The 20,895-nt window shown below is 40.8% G+C and overlaps 1 protein-coding gene across 1 annotated transcript in view; it reads left to right on the top strand.

Moving 5' to 3' along the window:
• CMYA5 (cardiomyopathy associated 5) overlaps nt 1-20,895 on the top strand; it is an 84,704-nt gene that overhangs the window by 50,831 nt on the left and 12,978 nt on the right. The window contains exons 6-9 of the mRNA XM_023618100.2: nt 3,974-4,092; nt 9,157-9,306; nt 11,681-11,827; nt 12,953-13,100. Coding sequence (XP_023473868.1) covers nt 3,974-4,092; nt 9,157-9,306; nt 11,681-11,827; nt 12,953-13,100 — 564 coding nt within the window. The remainder of the gene's footprint in view (nt 1-3,973; nt 4,093-9,156; nt 9,307-11,680; nt 11,828-12,952; nt 13,101-20,895) is intronic.

Here is a 20,895-nt window from a genome sequence, read left to right as displayed (position 1 = left end):
TTTTGGAGCATCTGATGTTGAAATGCTCACGCTAATCTGACACATTTTCGCATAGCAAGCCCTGAGGTCTTTCCTACTGGTTGAGCCTAATGTTTTTATTATTTTTAGCTCTTTAATGTAAATTTCTAAAATTGTAAATATTATCTACAGATTACTTCAATGCCAAATTGTGAAATAGCATAAAGTAAAATAAAAAAATTTGTATTTGTGATACATTAAAATATAGAAAAATGGGTTTGGATTAGAAACTTGATTTTTTTAAATAATGAAAACCGCACAGATGAATCCTGTTTATCTTAAAAAAATCTATTCAACAGAATACTGCCAATAAGTTTTAAGAAAATAATTTGTATATTAATCTTGGCTGAATCACTAAGAGTTTTATTACAGTGGCTCTGCTATAAATAGAATTACCCAGGGAGCTTTAAAAAATGCTGATGCCTGCATCTCACCTCCTGAGATTCTGGTTTAACTGGTCTGGGGTGTGACCTGGGCATTTTTGAAGCTTCCTAGGTGATTTTAATGCACAGCCAGGGTTGAGGACTTCTGGTTTATAACAATCTGTCCTCTGGCCCAGTGGTTCCCAAAAGTGACTGTGCCTGAATTACCTGTGTGGTTTGTTAAACCAAAGCCCCAGGAGCCCCACCTCAGACCCACTGCATGGGAATCCAGGGTGGGACGAGGCATCTGCTTGTGTACCAATTCTCACACAGGAGTCCGAGGTGCGCAGGGGGGTCTGGAAACTGATACCCAGGCCTTGCTCCCAGTTTCCTTTATTTTTGAAAAATTATACATTCTTCTGAATATTGTTGATATTTATTTTTATCCAAAAGTGTATGGATTTATTGTGCCATTCCATATTCACTGGACAGGGTAGATGTGTGTTTATTTATTTATATTTCATCCACTCATGGAAGGTACTGATTGGCAGGGAAATTTGGTGAATGAAAATTTGCAAATGCTTTTACCTTAAAAAATGCTGTAGTACCTTTTTACTTTTCTAAATGTTAGAATATTAACTTGATAATTTGAAGTGACATCTATTTAATTCTAAATACCATTTCTTTGGTTTCCTGCTTGAACTTGCTCATCTGTGTGTCATTTTAGTTAATTTTGATTTCTTTGTCCAATTGACAATGAATTAATCTTTGTTAAAGCTGCATGTCACCAAAAGGAGCATACACTTGGGATAAGCATTATGTTTCTGTAAAGAAAAAGGACAACAAAATTCAGGATTCAGTGAAGAAATGTGAGCAATTAAGAAAGCCCTGTTAAACATGCACGTGCACACACACACACACACACACACACACACACACACACACGATGAAGCTTGATAGTTTCACTAAGAAGCTGCCTTTCATGTCCTCAGGACAACTTCTGCCTCACAGCCTCCATGTTCTTGGTGTTCCTTTCTATGAGAAGAGCTAATTAGCTGGCTTTTTACCCTGCTTCTGCTTTGCCCTCCCTTCATATTATATCTCTAAAGGCAATGCTTGTATATTAAATGATTTTTCTCGACACTGAAAATGCTTCAATTAAGGAATGCTGTCAAGCATATTTAGACTCAAAATTTGCAGATTTTGAAAAACACGTTTGCTTAGAAATTGCTGCTCTGTTAAGAAGATGCATTTTTTCCTCTGTCTGGCTCTTTTGTGTTATAATAATGAAAAAGAAAGAGAGTCACCACCATTGTAGGACTTGCTCATGAAAAGATGTCCGCTTGCCCTTTCACATACTGACATTAAAATTGGACAGGTCAGTGCATGAGGGAAAAAAACCTTTTACTTGTGGTGTCTACGACCAGAGCTTTTGTGCGACGAAATGTGCTCCGTTTAGTCAGCAACGTGTATGGAGAGGGCTTAGCGTGAGTACTGGGCACCATTGTTCGTTCATCCCGAGTCTGTCATTGCAGCCCCAAAGCTGTAATTTAAGTTCAGGTTGTCTTCCCTCACCCAGAGTGTTGTGAGGTCCCCCAACTGACCTTACCACCTCTATCTACTTGCCCTGGTCCTTCCTCAGACGTCTGCCAGGGTATTCTTCTAAGCTTCCCTTGTGTAAACACTTCTGTGGCTCTCCCTGCCTTAAAAGATAAAATGGAAACTCTTGGTGGATGTGAAAGGCTCGTCACAGTCAAGGCATAAACACCCTTTCAGTTTCATCTGTGTCTCTGTTTCCTGGTTCTCCAGGTAGCCCACAGGGCCCTCTGGCCCTTGAATGTGCCATTATCTTCCCCAACTTCCATGCCTTTGTTCATGCTGTCCTTCTGTCTACAGCACCCTTACTCCCTTGTTCTGTCTGGGAAACTCCTGCTCCTTTAAGATTCAGCCCAAATGTCACCTCCTCTTTGAAGCCGCTATTGGAACCATCCCCCCTAAATCAGATGATAGTGAATTTTATTATTTCTAACAATAGTCAGCGTAGTGGGCACTCTTTAAATGTTTCAGTTGTATTTTATAACCCTTTTCCTTTACACTGATAAAAAATTTACTAGACCTCAGATCCTGATAATCTCACCCAAATGAAACTTTGTCCTCTATTCGTTCAAAATATATTTATTAAATGCCTCCTTTGTGCCAAGGAACACATTACAGCCCAGTAGTGAACAAAACAAAGTCCTTTCCTGCATGTAGATTATATCCTGGTGAAGTAGAAGGACAAAACAAATAGGTCGGGATATGTTTGAGGAAGTTAAACGCAGCAGAGTGAGGGTAGAGATGGCAGGCGATGCTGTGGGAGTAGAGCACTTGGGCCTGGCCTCTCGAAGGAGTGGACGTTTGGACAGAGGTCTAATTTAAGTGAGGAAGGAGCCATGCAAGTATCTAGAAGAAAGTTCCAACAGCAAGCACAAAGGCTTGGATGTGCGTCTCTTCTGCTCAAACCCAAAAGTCCATGATAACGAAGCCGATGGAGTTCTTCAAAGCTGGCTTAGGGGCTGGCCCCGTGGTGTTGTGGCTAAGTTTGTGTGCTCTGCTTCGGGGGCTGGGGGTTTGCTGGTTTGCATCCTGGGTGTGGACCTAGCACTGCTCGTCAAGCCATGCTGCGGCGTCATCCCACATAAAATAGAGGAAGATTGGCACTGATGTTATCTCAGCAACAATCTTCCTCAAGCAAAAAGAAGAAGATTGGCGACACATGTTGGTTCAGGGCCAATCTTCCTCACCAAAAAAAAGAGGGAAAAAAAAGCTGGCTTAATTGCTGGAAGATAATTCCAGCCCTTGTGAGTGAGGTGCACAGAGGGGAGCTCCTAACCAAATTTCAGGCCCCTCATGCTAAAGATACATGCTTTTGCAATCTCTCCTTCCCCTTTGCCCTCTTCTGAATCAAACACTTTTTTTTTAAACCCAGATTTCACCTGGATACAAATGCTAAGAGTTAGTATTTGTTGGCATGCCTCCTCAGAGGGTCTTGAGTATATAAAAGCTATTAATTTATAACCTGTGGCTGGTATAGTCTCTTAAGAATGGATAGGCTTTATCCTCCTTCCCTGTTGTACCCCCAGTACCCTCAAGAGTGCCTGGTACATAGCAGGTGAACATATTATTTGAAAGACAATGACTAGAAATGTAATAGTGGGGGTTGAGAGCAGCAAGGACATCATAGAGTGTGTGAATTTCTAGGCAGGCTCTAAACTTTTATATCTATAGGAAATAAATAAGAATAATCTTTAAAATGTAGGAATTTTTAAGATTAACTTTATAGATGCAAAATTAAGACATATAATTTGATGGGATCTAGTCAGATTTGAGGAAATAGGAATGGAATTCCTAATGTTTTCAGTTGCACCAAAGAATCCTAAGAATAAATAGATTTTAGACATATATTTCTAGACTTTGAAGCAGTTTCAATCCCTTTTGGATACAATACCTCCCAAAAAACACCACCACCAACTTCATTTTGAACAATTGTTTTTTGTTTTGATTCTGTATGTTAATAATTTCTTGACTCATTTAGGAATATTTTCCTCCAATAGGTTGCTTTCTGCAATGGAGAGCACCGCTTCTTTAGAGAAAATGCCTGCTGCGTTCTCACTTTTTGAACATTATGATGACAGCTCGGCAAGAAGTGACCAGATGTTAAAACAAGTGGCCGGTAGGAATTTTAATGTATTAATCACCTTGATGAGACTGGACAGTTTTTCCTTGTTTGTTTCGTAAAGTTTTTGAATGTAAGGAAATATAACTGGAAAAAGAAAAAAAAAAGAAAAATTTTAGTTGTAAAAGTTTAAAGCTACGTTCTGAAGTAGAGCATGAGGCTAGCGTGCCGTTTCAGGTGCAAACTGCGTTTCCATTTCAAGCTCTGTGACGGTGCTGGGATGGTGAGGAGATGGGAGGAGGTAGCAATGGAACCAAAGGGTCTCCTCTTTTTTTCCTTTTAAAATAGAATTTCTCTCCCTCTCTTCTAGAGGTCGTTTGCTTCATGCCAGCAGCCAGGTATAGAGGAAAAAATAAATAAAATATTTTCCTGTGTGTTGAGCAGATTTTTCCTTGAGAATGGTTTCCCCCTCTTCAACTGAGTCCTTTTTCCTTTTTTCAAACTAAACAGATTAGCTTTGAGAAATAACAGCTCAGCAGCATGCTCTGTAGCCAGGAGCCTCCCACTCAGCTGTCAGAGCATCCTGCCGGCTCTTCAAAATATTTTTTAATGTGCTATTTTAACAAACAAGACAATGAAACTCATTTAGATATCTCAAAGCTGCTGGGTCTCAGTGAAGTTACCAGGTTTTACTTACTGTAAAATGTACTCAGACGTCCTCCTTAAAAGATGCTGTGTTCTTTCAAAGCCGTCTTAAAAATGACTGCTGTTTTTAAATTGACAATTAACTTTCATTTCTGTAGGAAGAGTTTTAGTTTAGTAACTAGTAAAAGGCTACCCACCATGTCTTTAAAAAGACCAAAAAAGCCCCACCAACCCTATATAATGTGAAAAATTCAGTCATTTATCCCAATGGATTTTCTCTGGAAATGTCTCAAAACAAAAGGATGTTTTCCTGTAAAGTCTCAAAGAGGCATTTTAACAGAGCAGTGATTGCAACCTAAGATATTTCATTAACAGAGTAGATCTTTTGCTTTTAAGGGGTTGGTTATATGCTGTTGTTCATTAGAAGGATATTCTTTTGAATATCTGAGGGGCAGTGAGAGGACATTTTCTATATTTTAGAGGTCACAGTGTTAAATTGTCACAAAGTGTTAATGATTCACTGAGAAATAGTGCATGTGGCATCCCAGTCGTTCCAAGCTGTTTATGGAGACCGATCTCTGAGATAGAAATGCTGTGCGTCGTGCATCTGCTTTACAGAATCAGAGCCCAGGGTGTTGACTTGATGTTAAAGAGTTTCGGTTCATTTTGTGACCAATGACGCCTCTCAGATTTAAAGTCCTCACCTGGTACCTGAAAAGTTAATCTGATCACTCCCTAAACTAAACAGACATGATGAGGAAAGTATGTGACTTTTCCATGGAGAAGCAGAGCAGCCCCCACCGTTTCTCCGGTGCCTGGCACTGTTAAGCATATCCTATCATCTAATCTCGCAACAACCCTGGGAGGCTGGTTTTATTGTCATTCCCACTTGACAGGTGAGGAAATAGAGGGAACAGAAAAATGTCTGTCACGTTGCCATAGATACAGGAATTTGGGAGGAGGAGGTGGTGGAGGAGTTTGGTTTCAGAGTCTTTGCACTTGAACCTGCTCTACACCAAAGAGGCAAGTGCATTGCTGTGAAAGGAGGGATCACCATAGATTAGCGACATCCCAGGTCTCTTTGACTGGCTCCTGGGGATTTTGTTTTTTGGTTGTGGTAAAATATACATAACATAAAGATTCCATCATGACCACTTTGAAGTTCACGGTTCAGTGGTATTAAGTACGTTCGTGTTGTTGTACAACCATCACCACTATGCCTCTCCAGAATTCTTTTCATTTCCCCGTTTCCCCTTACCCTCAGCCACTGGCAACCACTATTCTACTTTCTGTCTCTGAATTTGACTACTCTATGTACCTCATATAAGTGGAATCATGCACTGTTTGTCTTTTTGTGACTGGTGTATCTCACTTAGCATAATGTCCTCAAGGCTCATCCACATTGTAGCATGTGTCAGAATGTCCTTCCTTTTTAAGGCTGAATAACATTCCATTGTATGTCTGTACTGCATTTTGCTTATCCATTCGCCCTTCAAGGTATACTTGGGTTGCTCCCACCTTTTGGCTATTGTGAATAATGTTGCTCTTCTGGGTGCTTTTTGAAAGCTAGGCTGAGTGGGAATCTGTATCTGGACCACCCAGGTCCTGAAGTCCAAGTTGATCTAACACTCAGCTCCCTTCATGGGACAGCTCTTTATGGGCACACTCCATCAGGCAGAGGGGATCCGTGGGGTGATTCATCTGCCCAATTCCTTAGCCTCTGGCAAGGAAACCTTAAAATCTCATTTTGTATTTTTTGGCATTGCTCCTATTCAAGTTCATTACTACAGAGTGGAAACCAAGTTGCTAACATATAAAATCTGGGTCTCTGATGTTCTCCCTTCACGCAGGAATTGTGAATCCAGCCATCATTATTAGACTACATCTATGGAATATTCTTACTCCTTCTTAATTTCAGAATACTTCAAAAGTAAAAACGTTTCCTCCTTTTGAAAAAAGATGTTTTAACTTTAATGTTTTTCGGGGAAGGAGCACATTAGGTACAAAATTATTCCTAGCCTACATGCTTTGCTTAATTCCCTACAATTGCTTCTTCCTTAGAATGTGTTGATTTTGAGGGGTCAATTATCGACTTTTAAGTTTGGTAAGCTATCTGAGAGAGAGAGTTTTGAAAAGATGTTACCACTTTTAAAAAGCAGATATAGCTAAATGTATATTTCATAGAAAAATGGGGAGTATTTTCACTGTTCATGCCTCAAGGAATTCTCCAACGCTGCTTCAAAGACGACTGACAATAGTTGAAGCATCCTATTTGGCTCTTCCATAAATGTGGGCAACATGAAAATTTACTGAACTGCACTTGTCTGGATGGACTCCACTAGAATGTGACACTGGTTTCCTGCTGGGAAGACAAACAGAAACGTCAAAGATAGTAGAAGGGACTCTGAACCCTTGTCAGTCCTTGGGGAGGTGCTCTGACACGCAGGCTTCCTGCCTTCCCATGCAGCCGGCTCCCCTCTGTAGCCCCTCTGTGATTCCCCAGGTGGTAGGTCCCTAATTCGACTCCCATCTTCAGGGGCTTCCTGCCTTCTCCCCTCTGTTTTCCATGCTTCTGCTAAGGCTGTTTTGCCTTCTGAACGTTAACACTGGTTATGTGTCAGGCACTTCACTAAGCATTTAATATAGATTATCTTGCTTCTAACAACAGCCCTGGGAGGGAATAATGTTATTAATTGTTGTTTCCCATTTTAAAAATGGGGAAAGTGAGGCTCAGGAATGCAGCTAGTAAGCAGGGGATCTGGTATTTGACCCTCCGCCAGCCTCTCTGCTCTGAAGCCGGTGAACTTCACCATTCCCTTATCCTGCTTCTCATTTTCATCCCTGTGTGTATCCTCACCTCTTCACCTCTTTATTGAATCTTTTCAGTGTGTCCCTTTTTGTTCCCTTCTTTGGACCCGTTTATAGTTTTCTCCTTTTTACCTTCTTCCTAACTTTTGTTTTCTTTTCCTTCATTGTTAAATTTTAATAAGGTAATCTCACAAAATTTGACCCGTATTGTTTCAGTAAGCTTATCTCTCAGGAAATTGTTGATTGGAAAAAACCCCACAAAAATAAATTTAAAAGGATGACATCTTTTCAACGGTGGGAATAACCTCTTCCTCTAATTTGTAAAACACGTTCAGTGCTTTTGTATCTCAAAAATTTTGGAGGAGAATTGCATAGGAGTTTGATTTATGGTGTTGTATATACCATTAACGTTCAATATGCATAATTACAAACTTTTAAAATCTCTAGTTAAACACTTGAGCATATTGTCTTTAAAATTTAGAAAAAAAGAGTTATACTAGATATCTAAATCTTATATTTGAATCAGTTAACAGGGTACTTTCTCCCCTATGTAATTTCTACATTTTGTTTAATTTTTGAAAAACTTATAGATATGGGCATGTTGGAAAGAGAAAATAGGATAGTAGTTTCAGAAAGTGTATTTTGATATTTTATTCATGCAAGTCTTTTTCAGCCTTGGTGATATAACAACCATAGCTAAAAAGGGCTTCCATTGTCTCTTTTGTGAATATAGACTCTATGTGTTAGCGCCTACAAACATAGGTTCCCTACCTGCCACACAAGAGGGGCCAAATAAAAACTGGAACGCCAGGCTTATGGCAAGGAGAGGGGTTTTTATTTCGGGTGGTATCAGCTAGGAGATGAGAGTGAGCCCTCAAATTTGTCGTGTTTCGTCTTGTCTCCCCGAAAGGGAGGCCAGGGGTTTTAAACATTTGTGAGGAATGTGGCTGCTTGTTGGTGTGGGGGTGGCGGGGGGAGGGGGGGGGAGGGAGGAGGGGGGAGGACGGGAGTCAGTGGGCTTGCTCGTTGGAGCTTTCCCAGTAGCCTGACTTTGGCCTTGGGACGCTGCTTCCAGGGGAGGAGGATGATAAGGGAATTTGCAGGTAGGTGACCTTGGCTCTTTGTCTCTATGGTGGATAGTGGATTCTGCAGCCAGGGAGTCAGGGAGTAAGCAGGGAATGAGTGCTTTGGTTTTAACCCTGCATATACTGAGTTTAATGTAGGGGAACTGATACCAGGGACAACATCATATGTAGAACGATATAGTGCTGGTTATCTAGAAAAGCATACTCAAGTTTTTGTTTTGAAGACAAACCAAATCATTTGATGCATCCTCTAACCTGTATACGTTTGTTGCTCTAAATACAGGACTACAGAAGAATATTACCTGGGGATTCATTTTTGTTTACGTCTGTGTGTGTTATCTGTGCACATGCACAAATGTACAGAGAACATTTTGGAGGGATACACTTAACTGCAACAGTGCTTGCCTCCAAGGAATATCCTTTGGGTTGGAGGCGTTGGGAACAAGGGAGCCTTCCCACTTTTACTCCATGTATTTCTGTGTTGTTTGAATTCTTTTTAATAAGCATAGGTGACTTTTGCAAAAATAAAAAGATCAATCAATAAAAACAGCATTAGTTATAGTAAATCTGTCTTATATTCCAGTTCCACAGCCTCCAAGACTAGAACCTCAGGAACCAAATTCTGCCACTAGCACGACGATTGCAGTTTATTGGAGCATGAATAAGGAAGACGTTGTTGACTCCTTCCAGGTTTACTGCATGGAGGAGCCACAGGATGACCAAGAAGTAAACGGTAGGATTGCTAACACAAACACAGGAGCCTGTGTACATTCCTGCATCTTAATGTGAAGTCTTTAAACGTTCACCTATTATAACTTTTTCCACAAAGCACTGATGGCCACTTACAAGAACAACAACAACAAACCAACCGCCATATAATGAAATAACACAGAAGCAAAATTTGCATATCAGGATCACAAAACACAAAAATGCATAAATATCATCATAGTGGTCGACATGAATATTGTAATTGACATTCAAATTTAATAGCTTTGAGCTCTCAGGATAACAGGAGCAATTAAGTGATTCTCATTTTCCAGAAGGAGGTAACATACCAGAGTTTCAGGGACAGCAAAGTTTCAGTTAGTACTGAAATCTAAAAGACAAGTGTAGTGTGTGCTTCTTTGTAGAGAAGAAATGAGCTGTATGTAGGACAGTGTCTTCTACCACAATTTTAGTGCAAATGCAGTATTGGGTGTCATTGTTGGCATTTTCTCAATCCACCTTTGATAAAAGCTACAAACAAGCTATAAAGGTTAATTCAGAGTTCACACTTCTCAAGGCATGGGCCTAGGTACGGTGTAGACTTCTGGTGTCCCAAACTAATGTGCAGATAGAGGTGAAAGTGCAGAGTGGAGTGACTGGATGGCACGTCTTAGAGTTGAGCCTCTGTAAATATCTCTCTGTTGAGTAGGACTTCTTTTAGGACCCAGGAGCCAGGCACGCTGAGGTCGTGATCCCTGATGCTTCAGGGTTGGGAGTGCTGGCATTCCGTGTTGCTTGCTGAAGACGGAACCATCTATTTTGGAAACTAGCTCAGCACGCGGCAGGATAGACATGCCACAGGAGCCCAATTTGTAATAAGAAATACTGTATTTCACTGTTAGTGATATTTAAATCTTTCGAGATGTCATGTGATACTTATTTGAATTTTTAAGAAGTAAAAAAAGCAACCATGGGCATAGTGTAAAGTTAGCCAGGTTTGTCCATAGGAAATCCTGTTTTACTGGGGACCTATTACCGTATACCTGTCACAACACTTCACGCCACACTGCATCTCCCTGTATGTCCAGTTATATCAGGGAGCTTCCTGGCTCTCAAGACGCCTCTTAACAACTATTTGTTGCCTGGAATACTTTTTTTAAGTGCTTTACCTTCCCCACTACCCCCCAAACACTTACTTGTCCTGTGTCTCATTCTCCAACGCCTCTGCTGATGCCAGTTAGCTAATCCGATGATCTATACTGTGCCACCATGCTACATGTAATGGGTCTCCAGTCACGTATGTTACGAGTGTTGTTAGAAGGAGTACCGGGGTATCAGGACGTAGCCTCAAAGGCTGATTCCATTGAAAACTGCAGTCACACTTTCTAGGCTATGGGGGAACGTTTTTCAGTGTATAAGTCCTTATGACGTTATTTAAACCAAACTATCTGTCCAGCAAGTATAGCTCACTGGGAAAGAGAGATGCAGTTGAAGGAAGCTGCTGAGTTGAAGAGCTCCTAAATTTTCTTTAAAAGGAAACAATCTGGGTTTCTTAACTGGAGGGGTTTTGAAGATGTGTCATTCAAGACCAATGAGGGAGGAGAACTGAAATGACCAGAGGTTAATTTAAAAAACAAAATCATTCTTTTCAAAGGATGGAAAATTTCAGTAAGAGTAATCAGATTAGCCCAAAGGGGCAGGTGATCAGAATGGTATTGAGTACTATTTACTACTAAAATGCTGAAAGTAAGATAACTGAAGAACTTTAAAGAAATGTTTTGACTGAACAAAGTTACTTCTTAGAATAGTTTATGACCTATCGAAGTTATTTAAGTATTTCTATAACTTGAAGAAAGCTCTAGTTGAAAGAATTCTGGAATTCATGAGAAGGAACCAGGACTTGAAACTTCGAATCTGAAAACCATACTGAATACTAAAATGGTTTACCAATCTGTAAAGATGCTTTATAACATCATAAGCTTAGAAAACATAGAGTTGCCCTTATTTTATTACATACTTTCCTGAAATATTGGCATTGCTTCTTAAGAATTTTCTTGAGAGTGTATTACTGAGATTTAAGTTAACATAAACTCTGTGCAATTTTAGTATTTGCTATGGAAATAAGTTACTTTACCTGTGGTGCAGGAAGCTCAGAATCTTACTAATATGCTGTTGTTTTCTGATAAGTGTTCACAAGTAGTACCATGTCACTCCAAATATCTCTTTTCAGATGTTATTGCTTTGTTATGTATTCTAAAGTGCTAGCACTCACATAATGATATCTATACGTTTATCAGTTTGGGTTTTCCACTGAAAAAAGTCATAGACCAATTTTTCCAATAACTGTAACTTTCATTTAACTTTGGAAGACACCCTAGAGTTTGTGACTGTGTTTATTCTAGAGTTGGTCGAAGAATACAGAGTGACAGTGAAAGAAAGCTACTGTGTTTTTGAAGATCTGGAACCCGACCGGTGCTACCAAGTGTGGGTAATGGCTGTGAACTTTACCGGATGTAGCCTGCCCAGTGAAAGGGCAATTTTTAGAACAGGTAAGGAGATGTCACAGGGGTGTTACAAGGCAATACTCAATTCTTCACAGACTACAAGGTCAACCAGTAAGCATTTATTAAACACCTGTTGCATGCTGGGTGTTGTACAGTGCTGTGTATACAAGGATGAATAAGACTAGGTTCCTATTCTCAAGATGCTCATAGTCAAGTAGGGAAGATAGACAACAAAAGATCATACACAATTTGTGGTAAGGGCCATGATCCAGTTATGCACAGGTTATTATGAGAACACTCCAGAGGGTACCCGAAACAGTCTGGGGAAGGGGCAGGACCAGGATCAGCTTCCTAGAACTGATGCCTGAGCTACATCCTTGAGAGGATCAGTAGGAAGTCATGTGTTAAAGGAGTGTATTCCTTTTGAAGAAGACATATGAGCAGAGGCATCAAGGTGAGAAACAATATGGAGTGTGCAGAACAAGAGAAGAAGTTTGGTATTATTTCTTTGACTTAAAAACAAGGAGAGTAAAGACATGAGGTGAGAAAGGCTAGTGCGTAGACTCACATTTGCTGGGGTCAGAAGCCCAGTCTTCATCATCTGGGTGCTGGGAGCCCCCGCGTTTTCAGCAGCAGTAGTCAGCTGGGAGTGCATCCGTGATGGGATCTTTCCACAGGGCGCTGACGCAGGGGTAGCACAAGCTGAGTTTGCGTTGCCTTTTAGATCATTGCAACTACCTCAGGGGAAGCAATGACTTACTCCTGCCTTTTTATCCTTTCTTCTTGCCTTTTAAAGCGAATATTCACTAAGCACCTACTGGAGGCAAGATCATGGCTAACTTTTATGTAAAGGGAGGGGCACAAGAATCTTTATTTTTGTTTGCTTGTTTTTGTTATATGTATACATATAAAGAAACTCTGGTAGGATTTACAGGAAGCTAATATGAGAAGCTATCTGACTGGGGATGGATGAAAACTGGGCAATTTGGAAGGCAGGGTGGGAGTGAGACTTTTTACAATATAAATTTTTATACCTTTTGGGTTTTCAACCCAGAATGTATTTTTAAATCAAAAATTATATAAAATCATGCCCAGGCATTCTTCCCAGGGTACCAGGGAAGCAGAGCTGGTGTCGATTGTTCCACAGTTGACGTGGTTCTCTCTCTGCAGCACCCTCCACCCCTGTGATCTGTGCTGAGGACTGTACCGTGTGTTGGAACACGGCCACCATCCGATGGCGGCCTGCCAACCCGGAGGCCACAGAGACCTACACTCTGGAGTACTGCAGACAGCATTCCCCAGAGGGCGAGGGCCTCAGGTAAAGATCACCCTCCACGAGGAGACCCCTTTTCTCCATGGGGAGACCCAGGGGTGCCAGGAAGCTGGCTCAGGGCCATAAGCTAACCTCTGAGCTTCTGCTCAGAGGGAGAAGGGCTTCCCAAAAACCTGCTGAGCTAATTAAGCTGTTGTCTCTATTTGTAACTCCATCACTATTCGTCAATGAACTCCAAGTTTGTAATAAAACACATGCTACAAGGCAGAATAATAACTCCCTTGTAAGAAAAATGTATGTGAATTTTAATAACGTAGAACATTCTTTGAGTATATTTAACTTGAGTGATTAGACAGGATTTATGCATATTTTATGAACTTTTTAGTAGTTATATCAGAATAGGTACCACCTAACTCAGGAAACTAATACTGCGTTTGTATATAGTGTAAATCTGAGTGTTTCCATGGTATATCAGTAATATAAAGGAGCTAATTACATATGTATCATCGCAGAGACATACTCACCTCACCAAGAGCATGAAGAATCTAAAGAGGTTTTTCCAGGAAAAAAAGAAATATGAAGCTCTCCCACTAAAATTATTAAGCTAAAATTTATCAATAAAGGGGTATTTGTTAAACGTTAATTCATTTACTGAGGTGCTGTTATCTTAACCTCTAAGCCATGGCAATAAGGCAACTTCATGTTTCATGATGAATACTAGGATCACTATTGTTAATATTTACATTTTGATAGAGACATTTTTACCTTTTTTTAACCAAGTTCACTGAGATAAACTATTTTGGTAGGATAAGGAACTTAGAAATAACGGTATGAAATTAGAAAGCTTTTTAATAAACTGTATTGTTTAAGCTCTTGATTATCTTCATGATCAATCAATAACTGTTTATTTAGTTATGATGGGAGGTTTCATATGACTGAGCAATAATTATAGTTTCTTTCAAGTATGTGAAGACAGACTTCACAAAATAATGATCAAAGGATGCATTAAAGTGAAGTGGGCTGTGTATGGGTGGGATGTAGGCATTTCAGCAGAAGTGAGAACACAGTAACTCTACAAGACACAACATCTCCATTAATGTGCTGACTGCTAAAAGGCAGCCTTCAATAATCAGCAAATAGTGGAGAGGTGAACTCTGGCCAGGGTTGGGGGAAGGGAGGGAGGAAAGGAGGGAGAGAGACAGAGAGATTATAACTGATTTTTTTGGTCATTTACTGTGTGCTGGTGACTGTCCTGAGTGCTTTATACACATTGCCTTATTTAATGCTAACAAGAACTCGAAGAAAACAGACGCTTTGAGAGGCTACTTGGCTAGTGAGTAGCAATCAGGGTTCAAATCCTATTTTGTTAGATTTCAAAGTCCAAGCTGCTAACCCCTATTTAATGTCACTTAAGGGAGTCCTGGACCTTCTCTACAAACACCTATATCAGGAGTGCCCAAGTCCCTAGGCAGTCTCTCCCACCATTCTCCACCATCAGTGAAGAAAACCTAGCTCTTTCTGAGGCAATATCAGGCTGTTAAGGAGCACTCTGAAATGACTCATCCTTGTTACGGCATCGCTTCCCAGCTGGCATTTGCATAAATAATATCAGCACAGTTGGATTCTTAAATCAGCAGAAATCTGGAAACCCTGAGACCTAGTAGCCATCTCACTGAGGGAACTGTGATATCATCTCATAAATGTGGCTGCAGGGAGAAAGGAAAGGGGTGATGGGAGGGGAACTGGTGTTTACCAAGGACATTCAACATGCCAGGACCTGTGCTAACTCTCATTTAACCCTCTCAACAACCTAGGAGGGAGGTAATGATCTCCATTAAATGAGACTCAGAGAGGTTAAATAATTTGACCAAGATATTAACGGAGTGAACCAAGATATGACGGAGTGAAAGTTTGGAGTCAGGACTCAAATATCGATCTGCCTTATTCTTTCCACTAATTCTAGAACTTGTGTCATTACACGGACTGAGTCAGCATACCTCAACAGCCTGACAACTGGGAGTTACTGTGTATCTTTCATTTCCTTTGTCACATGAAAAACATAGATATATAAAGAGAATGCAGTACCATTCAGAACCCTTTGGTTAATGCTTTTCCTTTCCCTGATCATCCTGGGCCCTCAAAACTGAAAAAAAAAAAAAAAAAGAAAGTCTATTTGATATAAAAAATGAACAATGCATTCCAAACAAATCCTCTATCAAAACCAAATAAAGCAATGACAGTTCCATTTGTAGCAGAAAAAATGGCCATCCACTAATTTCATTAAGACAAACGTCTAGCTTATTAAAACATAAGACTTGTCATTAGTTTATTCTATTTGAGACTTTGCTAGTGGGTTCATTTTTATTTTTCTTGTTAAAGGAGAGCATCTGGGAGGCTGGATAAGCAGAAGTTTATAGGAGTTATGGCATAATAAAAGGCTCCTTTGTTATGGAATGGACAGAGTCCAGCAAGTTTAGAAATGAAGGGAAATTCCACATGCAGAGCCTTGTTGATAGTTTGGTGCTGTGTTGGAGATGGAGCTTTTCCCAATTAGGTGCTAAAAGACCCCTCAGTGCCAGAAGGTAGAATGGTATGTCCAATCCACAGCCCAGGGAAGACTCTCCAGTCTCTGGATCCCTGCTGAGTCTGACAACAGATAATTTTTTGAAGCAAGCAAAATTCTGTTGGCCACAAATCACTACCCTGTCCGTTTGCTCAGTCTGTTGCTGATGAACCACGTCAGAGTCATCCTTCATCGGCGCAAGAAGCCTCAAGGCCTTTACCCCAGGTTGGCATGAACAGACTGTGAAATAATTCATCCTTAATCGCAGAGGCCCAGGGCTGCAGAACTCATTTGTATCTCTTTTGGTTCTCCAATTTAAGAGTTCAGGAGGGAAGGAAATTTCTGCTCTTCTGGAGTGGCCATGTGTCCTAGGGCTTTTGACCATCTGGTTCTTACGACCAGCTTTAAAACGTTCCTTACAGTGCCTGATGGTTCACAACTCTATAAAACATTAACTATTTAACTGTAATCTATATTGCTCAAGCTCCAAGATGTCAGCTGTAGACAGATAGTAGAATTGATAAACAAAGAACCTCAAAACTTGATCACCTCTACCCAACAAATGCAAACAATCCCACTTTTCCATTTTATTAGAACCACATTCTTCACTTTGGTTCTTTGCACAGGAGTGCATAATTAGGGTTATTTTGTGTGTTGGAAAGAAGAGCAAGGCAAGGCCTGTCTGATCCCACTCACTTCTCGGCTCCATGAGGGGATCATTATGTGAAGCAGCAGCCTGAGTGCCTGGGACAGTGTCTGGCAAATTGTAGCTACTCAATAAATATGTGTTACCTGAACGTGTAAATATCAACTAGCATTGAACACAGAATACTGACACCAACAAGAAAAGTTAGGCCAGCTTTGAGGATAATCACTTATTCAAAATTGGAAAAGAAATAAACTGGGCCAACAAAGTAAAGAAGAATGGTGAATGAGTTAATTTCAGTGCTTGGATACTTAACTAGGAGAAAGGACTAGTGTAATCTGTGGGCTGGAAACATTTTCATGGGTCACTCATAGGGAAGGACACTTATAATCGTCTTTATCCATTGGTTACATAACACTTACATAGGTTCTAGGTTCTATACAAAAACCCTATGCTAAACCAGATCCAAAAATTGATCCAGAGGCCACTGCAGGGGAGTAAGGGGGATCAAAGATTGCTTCTGTTTGATGTGGCTCCATTTGACTGGGTGAGGATGGGAACCTTATCTGTAAAGCGCTGTTTAATGAATGAATGAGTGGATGAATGGCAGGATTAGCCAATCTCCTTTAGCCCTTGCCAATTCCAAGTCATCTAACTGGCTGGAATCTCTGGCAAAGGAGAGAGGGAGAACTAAAAAGAACTAAGAACTAAATGAGTTCACATCCCTTTCTCACCCCCGATCCCTGAAAAGACAGACAGCCTTAAAAGCTCTGGTCTGAAGTAGGAGGAGAAGTTGAAAGGAAGTGAAATAAAGGGAGAAAGGGATGAGTAATATGAGCACACGCACACACACAGGGAGGGCATTGATTACCCTTTAGACTGGGGAGCCTAATTTTGGTTGCCAGAACAGAAACACATCCATCTTCAGACCTGCATTCATTCTCCCAGTATGATGGCCTCTAGATAGTCCAATGTAAGACCAGAGGTGTGGGTTGAACTCTTACAGTGGGTCTTTGAGTGGAATGAGCCTACTGTGACCCCAAATTCCATGACGCAGTGTCTGAAATACATAGCTGAGAAATTGCCTCCATTCCATAATCCTCATAGAAATCACATTTGCATATTTTGGTGTGTGGGCACCGTGGCTGAGTCCCAGAAGTCGGCCCCTATTGGGTTTGGGGGTGGGCGGGAGTGACAATCCCCGGCTTGTGTGCGGGGGCTGAGGGAGCTCCTACTCACCCTTTCCTGTTTTTCTTTGAATGCTCTCCTCAGGTTGGGTGGGCTCAAAACACTTTCAAAAATTTTCCACCGCTCTGCTGTTTCCTCAGCTGTTCTGTCTCTCCTGTGTGGAGAAAAGTCAGTAGAACTGTGGGTGGAGGAGGGAAAACTGAGAGAAATATAGTACAGGGATTAGCTGTGTGGGCTGTGCAGAGAGAAGCTGTGTACTGAATGACAAATCTGTGAGACTCAATACACCATGAAAGTCGTTGGTAGTGGACTTCCTGCTCCCCAGCCCTGGCCAAGGCTGTGAGCCGGGAGACCCTTCCTCAGGACCCCAGCCACCCTCCCCAGGAGCATCCCCAGGCTAGGATGGGGCCTGGACCTGTGAGCCCACGTTCCTCCTGCTTCCAGCTTTTGGAGCTACACATGGTGGGCAGGAACAGAACTGTCTGTCACAGTTGGATATTCCAGCTGTGGACACCTGCCCTTCCGTCTGTATAATAAGGACAGATGAGGGTGAGTTTCCTGAGGAACTTAGAGCTCGAGCAGGAGATGAAGAATGCCTGCATTTCTTTCTTTTTAAAAACTTTTTACTAAGCTTTCGGCTGTGTCGGTGATGACTGACCAATGATCGATGGAAGTGATTTGACCTTCTCCACAACCTCTGGGTAAAACAGCAGTCATTCCTGCCACATGCTTGCTTCACAGGGTGACAGGATGGCCACAGACACGACTGGGCCAAAATTCATTGAGTAAGAGCTAATAGCCAGTCTTTATATGGCATTGTTTTCCTGACCCAGGTTGTAGTGTCCCTCTGCAGAAAACCCTTGGGAGAGTGAATTATAAGATGATTTTTCCCCCTCAGAATTCTCAGCTTTTCCTAAATGAAATCTTTCTTCTCAAATGAGTCTGATTTAACTTTGATCATTTAAAATCGTATACACCTCCTGGTTGTATAGTAAAACTTCAGTCAATGGAAACCCAATCTGTTCCTTCACTTCTAGCTTATGTTCTGTCAATTTCCAGAAGTATTCAAGTTGCTCACAATAAAAGACTAGACATAACAGAACCGTTAAAAGCAGCCCTGTGAGAAGAAAAGCCAGGTAACGCAGGGGTGAGGAGATGGTGTCAGAAAGCACAGGTTACAACAGTGCCTGAATGGAACAGAAATTTAAATCTGAACTTCCTGGCAGCTGAGGTGAAAACAGGAGAGAGGGGGAGATAGCAAGAGGGAGAAGGAAAGAGATTACATAACTCATCTTTTTTTCAAAAAGGAAGCACAACATTTCCCTAAGAGAGACAATTATATTTCTTGACATTCAGCTCTAAGATGACTCTTTCATGTAGATCTTTATATAAGGGCTATTGAACAAGATAATAGTGATTGTCTCTAAGAGCAGTTTTACAAAAGATGCAAAAACATTCCCTATGTAACCTTTTTTTAAACTAGATCAGGAAGCATAATGTGAAGTCACTGTCTGTGCAGGCAATTCTGTGGGGACCTCAACTAATTGTGCACAGGTGTGCCCCGGGAGTGATAAAGGGGAGCTCAGAGAATCCAGAAGCATGATGTTACTGGGTTCCTGAGATTCTTTGTCTGAAATATATAATGGTATCACTCAGCCTTTGGAGGGTGACTATAGAAGAAACAAAAACCCAGGACCTTTCTGCCAGAATCCTTTGGCTCACTTTGATTTTGTGAGGGATTCTAATTACGGGGAAGCTTGAGACCCATGGTCGGCAGCATTCAGCACCTCCTGTTCTGTTTCTATGCTATTACAAACTAATAGCGATGTTTAGTTAACACTGAGTCTCAATATGCTCATTTAGCAAAAAAAAAAAAAATAGTCCTGTTTTAAATTTTTTATTTACCAAGTTTTTTTAAAAAATGAAAATCAACATGTAAAGAATTTTCTTCTTTATCCTGATTTAACCAAAATTTTTCATCCTAAACAAAAAGTTCCATATTTACACTTAGTTAAGGTGTTATAACTGGCTTCCAAAAGCTAGAGCTATTTAGTTAATTGTTCTTGTATCTAATGTTGCTTATGTTCTCAAAGATTTTTCTTCTTTTTCCTGTTTCTCCCTCCCACCCCTTCTCACCCCACACTATCTTATGATTACGTTTCCCAAACCTAACAGATCTTAAAAAGCAACTGGGATGCTCTTTCAGTTTAAATTCACAAGCCCCTCTTAGATTCCAGGTCAGAAGATCTAATGTGCCCAGGTAGGTTTGGGAAACGTGACTTCATTAGCTGCTTTCCCGAGGGCCCAGCAGTGTGCTCTGTTCATAGTTCACATTAAGTGGTGTTGGCTGACGGGCTGAATGTTGGTGCTGCCAAGAGGAATGCCAGTAAGGCCCACTGTGTTTTTAAAAAGCAGTTCATACTTAGCCATCTGTTGTGCACGGCACTGACACACCAGCCGTAGGCTGCTTCCAGGAGTCGTGGCACTGGATCCCTCCATATTGTTTGTACACATGCCGCCCCCTCCTCCGAGGAGAAAACATGCCTCGATCCGGTACTAGGCATGGCAGAGCAGAGTGCAGCTGCTCCTCCCGGTTACCAGCCCCTCGGTTTACTTCAAGCACGTGTACACTCCTACCTTCCATCCCACACGAATGGTTGAATTATCAAGTTCCTAAAGAAGCTCCTTTATAGAGTACAAGCGAATGTGCATTCTGTAAACACATTCAACCAACTCCTGAGCCTGTAATATAGCTCTAAAAGGAAATTATTTATTGACTGGGAATAGATAATATGGACATATGGTACAATTCAAAAGATATAAAAGAGAATACAGTAAAAATTGTCTCCTTTCTACGTATACTTCACCTACTCAATTCTGCTTCCAGAGGCAATTCCTGTTACCTGACTCATATTTATCCTTTCAGATAACCTATGCATATACAGGCATCCATATTTTTTCAACAGATGGTAGCATATTCTCTATATTTCTACCGCCTTGCTTTTCTTGTTTAAAAATATTTTTGGTGAGTATCCCATATCAATACATATGGAATGGCCTCAATTTTAAAAACAATACTATTGTATTCTGTTTTAAGAATAGAATTAAACTTATTTGACCAGTTGAGAGGCATTTAAGTTGTTTCCATTCCCTTGCCATCACAAACAATACTGCAGAAAAAACCTTGTGCGTGTATCATTTCACACACATGCAAGTATATCTGTAGGATAAAGTCCTAGAAGCAGAATGACTGGCTAAAAGATATGTACATTTTGAATTTTGATAGATATTACCAAACCATCTCCATAAAGGCTGTAGCTGTTTCCACCCCGGCCTGCAGCATGTAAGAGTGCTTGGTTCCTTATACCTTTGTCCATACACGGTGTGATAAAACTTTTGATCTTTGACAATTTTATAGGTAGAAAATGGGATCTTATTATGCT

The sequence above is a fragment of the Equus caballus genome, chromosome 14 (genome assembly GCF_041296265.1).
Source record: "Equus caballus isolate H_3958 breed thoroughbred chromosome 14, TB-T2T, whole genome shotgun sequence".
NCBI classification, from domain to species: Eukaryota; Metazoa; Chordata; class Mammalia; order Perissodactyla; family Equidae; genus Equus; species Equus caballus.
Note: the sequence above shows the minus strand (reverse complement) of the source record. Positions and strands in the feature narration are given on the sequence as shown.